Source organism: Lissotriton vulgaris, chromosome 11 (assembly GCF_964263255.1).
Source record: "Lissotriton vulgaris chromosome 11, aLisVul1.2, whole genome shotgun sequence".
Classification (NCBI taxonomy): Eukaryota; Metazoa; Chordata; class Amphibia; order Caudata; family Salamandridae; genus Lissotriton; species Lissotriton vulgaris.
The window spans coordinates 608,490,943-608,507,130 of record NC_141699.1 but is presented as its reverse complement, the minus strand read 5'-3'; the positions used below and the strand labels follow the sequence as shown (position 1 = coordinate 608,507,130).

Genomic DNA, 16,188 nt, shown 5'->3' with positions numbered 1-16,188 from the left:
ACCTGAACAAATTTATCAACACTTCTGTTGAAAATGTTATGTTATGTTATGTTATGTTATGTTATGTTATGTTAAATAAATGTATTAAGCGCGGCTAGCACCATTAGGTTTCTTGGCGCTTGTGCTGAGGGAGCAAAGAAAAGAACAAGGGATAACAACTAATTATAAGACTCGGTGTAAAGGAAGGTTTTAAGAAGGGATCTGAACGTGGAGTAAGGAGAAGACAGCCTAAGAGGAAGGGGTAGGGAATTCCAAAAGGATGGGGCTAGAAATGAGAACCTGAGGCCACCGTGTTTCTTCCTCTTGAATCTGGGAACTGATAGCAAGGCCATCTGGGATGACCGAAGATTGCGAGAAGGGACGTACGGGTGGAGAAGGGAGGAAATGAACAGGGGGCTGTGGCCTGCAAGAGATTTAGAAATAATGCAGCCATGCTGTGGAGGTTTCAATGAAACGAATGTCAAAAGGCATGGAAAACACAATGTTAAGTATTTTGTCCAAAGCCTTGGCCCAGTCTGCGTGGGATAGCAGACATAAAAAGGTGGTTTTCTCTGCTCCTTCACATACTTCAAAATCTGCGTCATTGACGGCAAGCGAGGTTTCCTCGCATCTGATTGAGGACAATGTGCCTCCCAGGCCTCCTACTAAGGAGGGGTTGTTGAGCTCCATGGGCAAGCGCAAATCAAAATCAAAGCACGCAGAGGCACCAAAGAAATTGGATATATCCACCATATTGGACACTGATGATGACATCCCTGACGCAGATGATCTATGTGACCTTTTCGATATTTCTGACCATCCTTCCCCCCCCCCCTTCTAAGAAATTCAGGTCAGATTCTTTTGCTTTTCAACCTGTTATGGATTCGGAGGGCGTTCCAATGTTCGATCCTTCCTCCATACGCCACCCTAATTCCACAGAATGGTCTCCTGCCCCTCATGTGGGGGAATATTTATCGGCCAGACTTCGTCTCACTTTGGAGTCCACAGTCGGATCACGACTCAAATCTGAATGTCCAAAACCCTCCTTGGCGGAGAAGATTCCCCTGGTTCCCGCTATTGACCAGCCTCTCCTTACTTTTTTCTCCAAATTTGGGAAGGACCCTCGCATGGGCGTTGACAAGGCATTGTCCACTTGTCAAGATAAGCTTCTTGACTTGTAGGCCCTTTGGCATTTATTTTTGATATGGCAGAATCTGCCCACTTGGATGGTTCTGACCTTTCAGCGGACGATGTTTCCATGTGTGTCCAGCGTGCCTTTTGTCTTCTGGGCAACGCCAATGCTGCCATCACGCACATGCGCCGTAAAGGGTTGCTTATTAACCCCTTCCCTGCGGGGCATATTGCCCCGCTGTGCTGGGGGGAGGGGGCGCGCACAGCGCCCCCATGCTCATGACGAGGTCAGCTCGTCATGAGGCACAGTGCTCGTGGGCTCATGACGAGCTGAGCTCGTCATGACCACACCTGTTAATGTTAATAAAATTCGTACAGCGCACGAATACCCTCAGGCGTTTTGGCACTAATGAACCAAATACTGCTGAACCCTACTGTACTACTGCTGAAATAACCAGGTTTTAAGCTGTTTCCTAAATTCCAAATGAAGGGTGATTTTTCTCAGATACAACGGGAGGGAGTTCCATTCTTTGATAGTGTTAAATGCTAAACTCCTTCCACCCCAGTTCATCTTATGGATCCTGGTCGGCTGCATAAGGTAGGCATTAGCTGACCTCAGCACTCTATTTGGGGAGTACCATTTGAACAAGTTCTCTAAGAACCTTGGTCCTTCTCTATGTAGTGTCTTATGTGCAATGCAGAGAGTTTTGAACTGTATCCGCTGGCAGACTGGCAGCCAGTGAAGTTTTCTTATTTCTCCTCTTCCCGATTAAAATTTTGGAATATCCAGGATCAGTCTTAACGCCGAATTTTGTACTGCCTGCAGCTTCCTGAGAAGGACAGCCTGGACCTTGATGTACAAACTGTTACAGTAATCAAGTTTTGACAAAACTAGAGCAATGACTACTGATTTTCTACAGGATTTAGGGATGAATGGCATAACTTTCCTAATTGTCTTAATAATATAAAATGAAGACAACACTACTTTAGAAACTTGGCTCTTAAAGTTCAACTTTCCATCTATAATGACCCCAGGATTTTTTGCTATTATCACCGGTGTAGGGGGAGGTCCGAGACTATCCCGCCACCAGGCGGGAGACCAGGGGGGAGAAATATGTCCAAACATTATCACCTCTGTCTTACTTGAATTCAACTTCAAGCAATGTGTACTCATCCAGTGGCTAAGAGACGACATGCAGTTGTAGAGGTTAAGAGAGTGATTAATGTCCTTATCGACTGTAGAAATCAACAGCTGAGTATCATCAGCATATTACGTAGGGATCAAATTGAAGCTTCTAATCAGAGGTGCTAACTCTGCTACGTAAATATTAAAAAGCATAGGGCTTAAAGAGGAATTCTGGGGGACCCCACAGGGAAGAGAAAATGATTCCGACCTAAAATTCCCCAAGTGTACTGATTGAGTTCTCTCAGATAGGAACGATGTAAACAGGGCAAGGGCTTTGCCTCCGATACCAATCTCCCTTAGACGACGAACTAAGAGAGAATGATGCACTGTGTCAAATGCTGCGGATAGGTCCAGCAGCAACAGGGTCGCGGAACCTCCGCTATCCAATGACATACGTATTTCCTCTGTGGTCTTGATCAGAGCAGACTCAGTACTATGATTCGGTCTAAAACCAGACTGGCTATGATCTAAAACTTTATTGTCCGCGAAAAATTTTCCAGTTCGCCATTCATGATCTTCTCCATTATCTTAGCTGGCAGGAGGATTCTTGAGATCGGTCGGTAATTGGCAGTGTCCATTGCATCTAAATTGCTTTTTTTTAAGAGAGTTAAGATAGAAGCCTTCTTCCATATAGTGGGGAAAGATCCTTGATTTATCATTTGGTTAAATATTTTAGAGAGATGGGGACCAACCAAATTATTGATGGAAGGTAGGATTTTAGGGGAACAAGGATCTTCTGGCGAGCCAGACTTGATCATAGTTATTAGTTTGGTGACTTGTGAGGGTGAAGTCGGCGCAAACTTGAACCACAAAGTATGTTCAGTGGTGTCATTTGAAAATGTTTTATCCACTGCAGCTGATTGAGTAAACTGCTCATAGATATCCTCAACCTTGGATCTAAAAGAGGGAGCCAAGGCGTTGCAAAAATCTTGACTAGTAATAGTAGGTTCATCTCTTTAGACTGTAGTTAAATTTTTCAATGTACGAAAAAGTTCTTTACTTGACCCACTAACTTTTTCAATCTTTGAAGTATACTAAAGAGTCCTTTCTTCAATCCGCTTTCTCTTAAAAGCTGAGATCATAGATTTGTATCTACTTTTCTCTGTTAGTTCATATTTTTTCCGCCAAATCCTTTCCTGTCTCCTGCATGCCTGCTTATCTATCCTTAGCGCTTCAGAGAACCAAGGGGCTGAAGGTAATTTCATATTTTTATTGATCTGGGTATTGGGGGCTAATTTTAAAAAGTTAGATTCAAGCCACCGGGTATATTTAGTAGCTGCCAACTCAATATCCTCCTCCACCTTCTCTTCACTATTTGCCAAGCTCATTGAGCAGAGTATTATGGTCAATTTTTTGCCAAGCCCTACTTATGGTCTTTATGTTCTCATTAGGATCCTTGGAAGAAGAAAGCTTCTATTTAAAAACAATAACTTGGTGATCCTACCAAATTACTGGAAAAGTAGTGACTTTGGAAATAGCTGGGTCGTTAGTAAACAGGCCATCAAGAGTATGTCCTTCCGTATGGGTAGCGCCCAGAATCGGCTGACTAAGACCATATTCTGCAGTAAGATCTAACATTTCCTCCGTATCTCTGTCTTCCCTAGTTTCCAAATGAAAGTTCATATCTCCCAGCGCTGTAAAAGATTTTGAGGAGAGGCCATACTCTAGCAAAGAGTGGATATTTACTAGAAACTCAGTTCTAGGACCTGGTGGGCGATATATCAGAAGGCCTTTAAAAGATTCTTGGGCGGAAAAAGTGATTTTGAAAAGCAATACTTCACAGTCTGGTGTATCTATTTTTGAATAAAAATAACCTAATTAGGTTTTGTGTATCACCGCAAGGCCGCCCCCTCTTTTTAACTGCCTGTCTAGTCTGTAATTACTATAGCCTGGTGGAGTCGCAATGTTAAAATCAAAATTTGACAAGTCATCACCCCATGTCTCAGTCACAAATAAAACATCAATTTTATAGCCCATAATAAGATCTGCAATTTCGTATCTATGCTTCACCAATGATCTTGCATTGATGAGTGCTAATTGTATTTCATTATTTGTAGGGTCCCATGACCGTGGGCTTTCTTGACCGCTAAGAGGCACGACCTACATCTTTGGCAGCACGCTGTCGCAGCCTGGACATTCGGGGTACACCGGTTTTATCAAATGACAGCAGTCAAACTGACGGCATTTATTATACCATGGTGGGCGTAGTCGCTGCAAGCTCTTACCAGAGTATGTGGTCAGAGGAGAATTTTCGGGAGCTCATGAGACAGGATTTCCGGCCCTGGACCCGATACAGGCGCAGACGGGCTTGCCTTTGGCGCGCCTTCGGATCGCGCCCGCTGCGCGGCCGTTTCAGCGTGGCCTTTATGTTGAGGAAAAGTCGGCAACTAGAGTGCTGACCGCCGGAAGTGAGTGCACAGTGAGTAGCCTAAACTTGAAACTAATGAGGTCCTTCCCTCCGTACAAGTGGTATCGACCGTGACGGACCGGGGAAGCCTCCAACAAGACTACAGGTAAATTGCCCTCATAAACATTAGCTATACACAGAATTTAGAGAGAAAACATTAAAAGCAGAGTAAAAACGAGTTCATTTACAATGTGCAGGTATGCAGAATGTGCAAATATGCAGAGTAGCAGCGAATATTCAAAATAAATGAGCAAGAGCCCCAGAGTTACGTGGCAGCAGTTACGGAAAAGAGGGACCACAGCAGTAATTACTTCAGCTGCGCAGCCGTTCCAGCGTGGCCTTTATGTTGAGGTAAAGTCGGCAACGGCAACTTTGTGTAGAATGCTGGCACAGCAGGGGAATTAGCCCAGCATGCGAGCGTTCCAATGGTCATGACGAGCTCAGCTCGTCATGAGCACACGAGCACCGTGGCTCATGACAAGCTGACCTCGTCATGAGCATGCAAGGTGTTAAATTAGATCCCAAGTTGTCTAATTTGGCTCCTCAAGATCCGGGCATCAAGGCCAATGGTTTTCTCTTTGGAGATTCTCTGGTCAAAGACCTTAGTAGTTTGGTGTCCACCTTCACCTTATTGGATAAGGCTCAGCTCTTGGGTTGTTGGCCGGGCCGGCAGAGGCTGGGGTCGCTCTTCCAGCTGTCCCTACAACAATCAAGGCTCCAGAGGTTCCTCCCATTCCAATTCTCAGGACTACAAGCCCCAGTTTTATCCGCAGCTGGGTAGACGATACAAAGGTCGGGGTCAAAAGAACTATTGCTCCAACTACAACAACCAACAAGGTATGCCTTCCTCCCCCCCCCTCTCCCATTTAAAGTTATTTCTTCAAAAATGACAGATTATCAGTTCAGACCCATGGGCGCTAAATACTGTTCAGGGATATCTTATAGAGGTTTACGCGCCGCCTTTCCAGACTTAGTTCCCTCCTCCTCTGGTGTTTTCAAACGAGATGTCCGACTTAATCTTGGCAGAGGTTCTATCTCTTCTTCAAAAACAGGCTATCTTAATCACCCCCTTCGATCCCTCAGGTTTTCTAAGTTCCATTTTTCTAGTTCAGAAAAAGAACAAAAAATTTTGCCCAGTCATAAATCTAAAATGGTTCAACCAATTAGTGGTTTATCGCCGCTTCAAATGGAGACGATCATCCATCTAAGAGATACCCTTTGTCCAAGATATTGGATGGTCAGACTGGATCTTCAGGACGCTTACCTCACCGTCCCATCCATCCTTCTCATTCCAAATTTCTTCAGTTCCAATGGTTGGGCATGACCTAAGAAAAAAAAAAGTAAATGTAGTGCTTATATAGCGCACAAATCAACCCCGAAGGGGTCTCAAGGCGCTGTACACATACCACTGTGGAACCCTACCTGGCCTTTCCCTTTCCTCAGGACCTTGGTGCTTTACAAAACTCCTGAAACCAGTAGTAGCTTTCCTTCGTTCGCTAGGGATCAGGCTTATCATTTACCTGAATGACATTCTAATCATGAGCTCTGACAAACCACGCCTTCTAGCCGATCTCCAAACCACGCAAGCCTTGCTCCTGGATCTGGGTTTCCTTCTCAATCACAAGAAATTGATGCTTTCTCCTTCTCAGACTATCGAGTTCCTGGGTTTTCTGGTAGACGCTTCCACGTCTTCCCTTCTCCTTCCCCAATCAAAAGTCTTGACCATCAAATCGGAGATTGCCCTCGTTCTTATGTCCAACCACATCTCCCTCAGATCTCTGGCACGGATTGTCTGCCTGCTCTCCGCTTCCATTCAAGCCATTTTTCCAGGCCCCCTTCATTATCGGGCCCTTCAGCGTCTAAAGATCAGACTGTTGCATCAAGGTTTGGCCTACGCCAATCTCATCGCCTTGGATCACGAATCTCGTGTGGAGCTTCAGTGGATCGACCATTTGCATGCGTGAATTGGCCGTACTATCTTCGCTTCTGCCCCAGATCTTGTGTTAGAATCAGATGCAAGCCCTTCAGGTCGGGGTGCCCGCTGTGGACCAATATCGACTGGCGGTACATGGTCTCGCGAGGAGTCCAAATTGCACATCAACTGTTTAGAGATGCTTGCAGGTTCCTTTGCAATCTAAAGCTTGTAAAAAAACAGGGTGCGCTGCTCCGTTCTTCTACGAATGGACAATGTTTCTGCGGTCCGTTATATCAATCATCTCGGCGGTACCAAGTCCAAACCCCTGGCAGAGCTGGCGAAGAGTCTTTGGGAGTACTGCCTGTCGAACCAACTTTCCCTTACAGCGAAATGTCTCACGGGAGATCTCAACGCTGTGGCGGACTGGCACTCTCGCTATCTCCGACTCCAGCGATTGGAAGCTGTTGCCATCCATCTTCCATTCTCTCTCTTTTCTGGGGGTCCCTTTTCTGTCGATCTCTTTGCTTCCGGCCTCAACGCCCAATTGCCCTGTTTCTCCAGTTGGTGTCCAGATCCACCAGCTTTCCTCAGAGATTGGTCCCTCCACCTCAACTACGCTTTCCCTCCTTTTCTCATGATCAGCAGGGTTCTTTCCCAAGTTCGTCGACAATCGACCTCCCTGGTCCTTGTGGCCCCTTTCTGGCAATCCCAAGTTTGATTTCCGTCCCTGTTGGAAATGACTGTGGATTTCCCGGTACTTCTGCCGGCTCGCGAGGATTTGCTTCTGAATCCTTTAGGATGTCCTCACAGCCAGATTCTAGACAACACTCTGGTGCATTCGGCTTGGAAAGTTTCTCGCCTCCCCCTCCTGACTTTCTCCTTTCACAAGAAGCTTCACTCTTTATCAGCAAGGCCTGTGCCCCAGGGACCTCCAAAGCTTACAAGTCTGCATGGTCTCTTTGGACAAGCTGGTGTATGGAAAGGCATGTCGATCCCCTTTCAGCCCCTTTAACGTTTGTGGTCAACTTCTTGGCTTCTGAGGCTAGTGCAGTAAAGTCTTATAGGACGGTCAATTCGTACAGATCCGCCATTTCCCTAAATCACTCTCCTATTGCTGGTAAGCCAGTGGGTGTACATCCTTTAATCTGTCGGCTGCTGATTGGAATTTGTTTTTTTAAAGGAATTTGTTTTTCCAAACTTCAATTGGCTAAGTATTCTAACTTATGGGATGTTTCTGTTGTTCTCAAATTGTTCTCTGATTGGCCGGATAATTCTGCACTCTCTTTAAAAATGTTGTCAGCTAAGCTTACCATGCTTTTATGTTTGGTTTCCATTAAACGTGTGTCGGATGGTAAAGCTTTAGATATTTCTTCACACCAATGTTCTCCTACAGGTGTTGTGTTCCAGATTCACAGAAGAACTAAGACTAATTTAAATACTGTTTTATCCTTATTTCCCCGCTCATCCTAAGCTGTGCATAGAGCAATGTTTAAAAGTTTATGAACAACAGACTTTTGATCTCAGATCGCCCTCACATTCTCAACTCCTAATCTCCTTCCGTAAACACCATCTCCCTGTCTCTTCTGCTATTCTGGCCCGGTGGGTGTGTTGGATTATATCTCTCGTGGGCATAGATGTCTCAGTTTTCGGAGCCCACTCCACTAGAGGGGCCATGGCTTCTAAAGCCTTTTGGGCTGGCTCCCGTCTTGAGGACATTCTGAGATCAGCAGACTGGACCAATGATCGTGTTTTTATAATGTTTTACTGCAAACCTATTGATACTGTAGCTTCTTTGGTGATTAATATGCTTTAAACAAGCATGATAGGAGCCTCCGGTCTTGCCATAAAATGTAGATTTTCCTAGTTGTTATGACGGAAAGTCTTGAAGGTGCCGCCGAGCTCTTTGCCGGGGCCGGTTTGCGGCCGATTTTGGTACAGGGCTGATTTTGCAGCTATGCTGCAAAAACGTCCCTCGAAGGCCCAAAACCGGCCCCCACCTGTGCGGCGCACCAGGGGATTGCCCGGTGCCCGCTATGGCCAGTCCGGCCCTGATGACCAGTGCTTGAAATGGAAAAATAAAAGTGCAGGTACTCTTTAGTAGAGTACCTGCTTGTTTCTGAGAAGTGCCGGTACTCTCCAATTAAAGGTATTGCATTTCTCTCAAGAAGTGCCGGTACGCTCCTCTTCAAAAAAACAAGCATTGGCCTAGCCAATAGGTCTCGCCTTGGGACCTTGTAAATAAAAAAAAAAACTGAAGTATAAGACCACGTTTATATTTACTTTGTATTTAGGAAGTAGTAAATGTAAACGTGAAGTCTCACACTTCAGTTTTTTTTTTACTTACAAGGTCCCAAAGGCGCGACCTATTGGCTATGCCAATGCTTGTTTTTCTGGTCTTGGCACCAACCTTGTTAAATGGGATCTAGATATTGAGATTAAGATGTCTTCCAATGCAAGTGCACAAGAATTAACCCTGGTACACATGTGGAACATCTCAATGTAGAGGAGTGTTCTAGGCAGAAATATGCTTCTTAATCTTCAAGGTGATGTTCCTCATTGGTTGTTAACTTTGATTCTATTTTACTAATTTGAAACTTTTACAAGCTTGAATAATTTGCACTAAAGTTTCCCTCATAAGGCACTCCTTTCTCTAGATCGCAGACCAGGTCAAAGAGGAAATGAGCGCTTCCGGCCACAGTGGGATGTGTGAATTAAACGAGCATTCTTTTATTCTTCAGCCATTGTTATTCTTTGTGTGAATTATATTTAATGAATAAAAATTGGCACAACTCTTTAGCTTGATTGAACAAATGTATCCTTGAAATACTGTTTGATGCGAAAACACTTGTGGAGAGCAGAAGGTGCCAAATAATTGAAAATGTTCTTGCCTTTTTTGCAGAAATGCGTCTGACAGCCATTTTGGCTATGGCTGCCAAGGTCGAACTTCCTCACAACTATCGTTATGGAATGTCTCGGCCCTGGACGTTGGCAGCCAAGAGGAAAAACCCACCTGGCAAGATGCGCAAGAAGGTGTTTGTGGAACCTATAGCCAAAGAGGACTGGGAGTATTTCCGTGGTGATACAGTGAGTATTGTGTAGTCAAATAACATTGGGCAAGGATTTACTGTGCCATAAAGGTGGTAAGAGTATATCTTTACCAGGGTCTCTGTAACTGACTTGCTCCCCGCCTAGACAGGAAAAGCCAGCCGGGACTGATTCCATGGTGTAGCATATGCCACCAAATTTGGAAGATCCTAAACAAAATGCTATATACCTATGTTTCCATCCTCTTATCTGCTAAAACTGGGAGCACACATGAAGCAGCAGAAGTGCAGTATTCGGGACTATGGAAAAGCGAATGTTTACATTCACGTTGAACACTATGTTGAGGGTGGGGTGACAAAGCAAAATTGGGTCTTTTATTTGGTTTAGTGATGGTGGCAGTAATTCTTTTCAACACTATCCATGTATATTTAAAATAGTCACCAGCAAGTGTACACCTTTGTTTACCCTGGTTTTAAACTCAACTTGAAGATTATTAAAAATGTAAACTTGGGCAGAAACCAACCCTGCACTGATATAAGATAAGAGTAGTGAGCAGTCTTTTAGGATATTAGCATGTAAATTAAGGGAGCTTGAACATCTATTGAAACCTCCACACTTCATTAATAGACTTTGTCGAGAATCTGGCTGTATCATTCCAGAATTAAGTACAGGAGTTCCATTGTACATATTTCTCCCACAGGAATACATCACTAGTCCCTCCTTCCAGTTTAGGCAATTTAATCGGGAGACTGTAGGAAGGTATAATAATCCTTTTCATAGGGAGCTATGAAAACTAGATTTCAATATTACAAATGAATGTGCAATATCCATATACCAAGTTTCATTGTGATTTATTCCCAAAGTTTTAAAGCATTGTTTTACTTCATTCAAATCAGTTTTGAAAAGTTAAGTATATATAATTCCAAACAACGAATACACTGATTACAATAACAATCTTTTTTTGAGAAGTACTTTCAACCGATTTAATTCAGTCCCCACATATCATGTTCAGTCTAATCTGTAATTGTCAGCATTACACATTTTCAGCAAACACCTGTTTCACAGCATAACATTCCACTTCTTCAGGGCTGAAATTTAACAAATTATGAACATTTTAATCACAATATTTGTAGGCTTTTGGATATTTGCTATTAAACAAAAAATCCTGACTGTTGTTGTGCATGGTTAAATATTGCATTAAGACTCATTCATGTGTTTAAACCCAGTGTTGCCACATTAGTGACTTTCAAAGTTAGTTGCCACATAATGACTCGTAGACTTCCTTCAAACAATTGTTTCTATGGAACTTTGATGGTTCTATTTGATTGTCATTTGACTTATCAAAGAAAGTGTAAGATAATTTACGTGTTTACACAAAAATTATTTGAAGACCATATTGCATTATTAGAAAACGCCTTCATTGTGTTCCAACCACCATATTTCTGAAATACTCAGGAGTACATTGTCTATCAATAGGATAATTATAGAAATGTTTGCTACTAACTCAGAGTCTTGGTGCTTTTGGGTCCTGTGAGTTTGCAATATTAATTTGGTCTCTAAAAACTTTCCCTACTCACCTTATTTTTTAGATACGAAATGAAGTGTTGCATTATGTAGTCCTCTTGTTAGTAGCGAAAGTAAGGGTGCCTATAGCGTTTTTTTAAATAATTTTTTTTTATAAAAGACCTTTATTGAATGAGTTTACAGAGGAAATAGTTACATACCAGGGCCTACAACCCATCGGGTTCAACATACACACTGTTCACTAGTACACAGCCGTAAGGCCGACAACCCTGGGGTCCGGCGGCGCACCAAAAAGTAATTTTCTCCATATCATCCTCTAAATCATGTTTAACAGTTATTAGGTCTTACCATTTTTTATATTCATATGTTGTCTGTTTCATTGAATATAACTCAAAACTGCGGCTCAAATAGTTATGTGCACCCACCGGCCATTTCCATGCCTGCCTCCCTCCACTGCTTAATGCCTTTGTGTATCTTGATGCACTCACCAGTCATGCCGCACTCACGGTCACTCTCTTAGTTCCTCTATGTGCTGTGTCACCCATCCGCGCCCTCTATACATCCTCTTCGTCCTCATCCGAGCTCATTTCGTCACCCTCAGGTAAAGGTTCGCACAGCTCTCCTCTGTACTTATTCCAAGCGGACCACACTTTGTTCCATTTATGGGGGCAGGCTCTAAGCACATATACCTCTCTCTCCGTAAACATCAATAAGTCCATGTTCCTACTCCACATGGATGTTGTGGGTATTTCTGGAGCTCCCCATTTTTGTGCAATGTCTCTTTTTGCCACCATGATAGCTAACGTGGCCCATATCAGTTCATATCTATTCAGATCGTTCCGTTCCCAAATGTTTAATAGGCATTTGCGTGGTTCAGGGATGATGGAGATTTGTAGTGTTTGAGATGGTGCGCATGACCTGTTGCCAAAATACTACTATGTGGTGACATTCCCAAAGTGTGTGGTACAGTGTACCCTCTTCTCCACAGCCACGCAGACAGAAGGGGTGCGGCGCTCTATGTATCTTGTGTAGCATGCACCGTGTGTAGTACATGCCGTGTAGGATTTTGAGCTGCACTAGTCTGAATTTCGCCGATATGCCCACTTGTTTTGGGGATGCTAGCGCTTCATTCCATTCTGAGTCGTCAATATCTCCTACGTCTCCCACCCTTTTTTCTTGTAACGCTACTGTGGGGTCCTTCAGATTGTTGATCAATTTCTTATAGGTAAGTGAGGTAGCTCTCTGCTGCATGTAGTCAGTAGTGCCTATAGAGTTTTGCAGTTTATTGATTTTCACATTCTCAAATTCTAAGGGTTTTCTCTAAGGCTTACTCATTTCCTTTCCTGTATGTTAAGAGTTCTAAATTACTATAGCTATTATAATCCACTCTTTATTAGAAGTCTTGCATTCTGCCCCCATGTCTTGTAAATGGACAGTCACTCTACAGATTGCTTACCTATATCGTCAAGATATATTTCATTGATTCAATCATCATGCTTTAATATCCTTTCGGAGTGTAGATCGTTAAGTTGTTTAGGTGCTTTTAGATCTACAATAAAAATCCCAGGTTCTCTTAAAATCATTTTTTTTCAAAGGAAGCCTAAAGGTTCAGTTTCTGGAAATGTATAAGGTCTCACATCCTCGCCCAATTTAGACGAGGATTTAGTGCCAAAATCACACTTCAGTCCAAAAAATCACAAATTGATAATCTAAAATATTTTATTTACAAAAGTAACGTTGAGGTCAGCGTTTCAAAATGCTATCACGTAACATATCTAATGTTCGCTTGCATATTTTTTTTACAACAATTTTTATTTCGTCAATTGTCCCAGAGACAACCTGCCACTTATTACACATAGCATATTGCGTTGACGTTTCACATAAACATGATACACAAAAAACCCTGAAATTATAAGAAAACATAATCCCCCGCACTGTCTTTGTACACCACCAAAATTTGCACACAGTCGCCCACACATGAAGCACACCCTTTGTATGACCCGACAAGCCCAGAACGACAACTCCCGCCCAACTCATCCCTCAAGTGCCACATCTCTCGCAACAGGGGGCCCCAGATCCAAGCCTCGATATACCGCCCACCTCTTCCAGATCTTGTAATGTTTCATCAGGCACCCATGTGCCTGAAAAATGGGAACCTCCAAGCCCATGTTAAAGTCAACCCATTTTTCCATGCTGAAAGTGGAGGTGGAGCCCCAGCCTTCCACCTACATGCAATGTCCTGTTTAGCCAGCGTAAAGCCCAGCATCGTCAAATGATGTTTATAAATATTCCCCCCCCCCCCCCCCCCCCACCCCCTCCATTACATGCAACTGTACTAATTTTGGGGAGTAAGGGAGCTCGCACCCCAAGACCTCCCCAAGGCAGGCCAAAACTCTCAGCCAGAACCCTTCTATCACCATGCATTGCCAGATTGTGTGGAAGAGATTACCCTCCTCCGAGCCTCAGCCAGGCACACCGGGGTCTCTATCCAACCAGACCTCCACAGCCGGACGCGAGTATAATACACCCGGTGGAGATAGTTAAATAGATCAACTTGAGACGCGTGGCTATCGCTGCGCCTCGAGGGGACGCCAGCGATTCCGTCCAGTCCTCCTCTTCCATGGGACCCAGGTCATCTTCCCACCTCCCCCTAAGTTTATCTAGTGTGGTGGGACTATTTGTCACTAGAGTTTGGTATATCCTAGGGATTTTATGGTCGTGCAGGTCCCCCATAAATACTTTGGAAGCGAATCCAACCCCACGATACTAGGGAGAATGGCATGTCTGGACTGCAGGTATTTGAAAAATTGTGTTTTCGGCATCTGATATTCCCGCCGAAGGTCCTGAAACGATTTGAGAACTGTGCCTCGCATAACATTCCCCAGGGTAGAGATCCCGATATTGTCACAGAAGCCCCCCAGACCAGCAAGTTGTGTCAGCCTGTCTTTGGACCACAGGGTAGTCTCCCGTGTCAGCCTGCCCCACCAGCCCATCCCATGCAGGGCCCGCCTCCACAACTGGAAAACTACGCTTGTTGCGAACGGCAGAGTCTTGCGAAAAGAGGCAGAGTACAAAAGTGTGTATAGAGAATAAGATCCCATCTGTCACCGTTCCACTTCATATGCCGGATCCGAGCGGTCCCCATACCACCATTCATTCAATATCAGTAGTTGCAATGCCACATAATAGGTTTGAATGTCTGAGGTGGCCAGTCCGCCACAATACGTGGACTGGAAACACGTTCAGAGCACCACCCTAGGTGTTTTCCCAGCCCAAAGGAACTGTCCCAAAACCGAATTAACCTGGCGGAACCAAGAAGGCTTTACAGGGAAGGGATGATTTTGCAGCTGATACAACCACCACGGCAACAAAACCATTTTAAAGATAGCTGACCGACCCAGAAGAGAAAGGAGACAAGGTTCGCAATTCGTTGCGCACCTGGACCCAGATCAGTGTCACATTTCTGCCCCAAGACTCGCCTGCCGAACCAGATAAAAAGACACCCAAATATTTCATGCCGACTGTGGTGACCTGCACTGCAGAGGCCCAGGCCCACTGGATGCCCCAGTGTCTACAATACGGACTTACCCGTGCTCATGAACTGGCCGGAAGTCTCTCCAAATATTTCCATGATGCGTAGCAATCTGGGGCCCATTTCGCCAACTGTGCCCCCCCTGCTGGGTTCCACCGGATGTTGCAGGGGCCCCGGCCTACTTACTGCGAATGCGGCCCGACCTGACCGCGGAATGCGTGTAGGAGGGCGAGGAGCCCCTGAAAATGGAAGAGGGCCATTGCCTCAACATAGAAAGCTCTGTGTCCCAGGGCCAGGGGGACCCCCAGCGCAGCACCCCAAACAACACACACACCCCCACCACGTCCACAGTCCGATATTGCCGCCGATAAGGTGCCAAACAGGTGGGGGGAGAGAAAAAGCGCAAGACCATCCAATGCCAGCGTCCCCCTGGAACAGGAGCCAGCCAAAGCACACGTGGACGCCTCTGGTGTGTGCCCCCACACAGCGCCGCCACTTCCACCGCCTGAGCGTGGCCCGATGTGACCACCGATACAGGGCAGGGTGGCAGGGACGAGGTCAGCACCAGCTGGAGCGATCCGGCCAGAGGCTCCCTGGGCGCAACGGACCCCGCAGGGCCCTGGAGGGGCAAAGGCCAGTGAGGATGCAAGGAAAGGGGGGAGGGCGCTCCTCAAGGTCACCAGGCTGCCTCTTCCCCTCCGTGAACGTCCCCAGCAAAGCGCTCACCGACACACCTCAGCCAGCAGGAATCCCAAATCGGGGCTCGACGATGACACTAAGGGCAAGAGTCCAAAGCCCCCACCAATGCTGAGGCCGGCCGAACATGCACCAATGAGTATATATGGTGCTTCACGGTTCAACACAACCGCTCCCTGCCCCCCACACCCCCATGACAAACTTTGTGTCACTACAACAAAACATTCATAAAATGGAGGGAGAGAGAACTAAACAATTGCATCTGTCTTTCACTTTTGCGAATTTGTTTGAAACAACATTCCGGACAAATGATTATTGACATACCACATTTACTGTGCCAATGTGTTTTCCAAATTTAGCACACAAAAAAATCAGGCATTTTGGTGGTTGATTACAGATGTGAACCACATTCTACAAAACCTTCTTCAAAACAAAAGATATCTCTCATATAAACATAACTAACATTAAAAACCTGTATAAAAACATACACATTCACCTATTATTACACATGGACTAACATCAACATGTTTATCTAAGCTCTTCATAATCCTGTTTCAATACAATGATTTAATGATAGTATTCTAGTAAATAGAAGTGCATTCTAGTAAATAGAAGTGTTTTACAATAAACAACACCTTTCATCATAGACAACTCATGACACATGTCTCCAACAGCAATGTACCTGTATGCTCATCATTGCTTATTTCAAAACCAATATTCACGCTCATCATTGCAAACTCCAAGACCAATATTCATGCTAGGCTGCATTCGCA

At 44.7% G+C, this 16,188-nt stretch overlaps 1 protein-coding gene across 1 annotated transcript in view; it reads left to right on the top strand.

Moving 5' to 3' along the window:
* Positions 1 to 16,188, top strand: part of MRPL24 (mitochondrial ribosomal protein L24) — a 74,033-nt gene that overhangs the window by 16,311 nt on the left and 41,534 nt on the right. The window contains exon 2 of the mRNA XM_086943717.1: positions 9,518 to 9,702. Coding sequence (XP_086799843.1) covers positions 9,520 to 9,702 — 183 coding nt within the window. The 5' untranslated portion in view covers positions 9,518 to 9,519. The remainder of the gene's footprint in view (positions 1 to 9,517; positions 9,703 to 16,188) is intronic.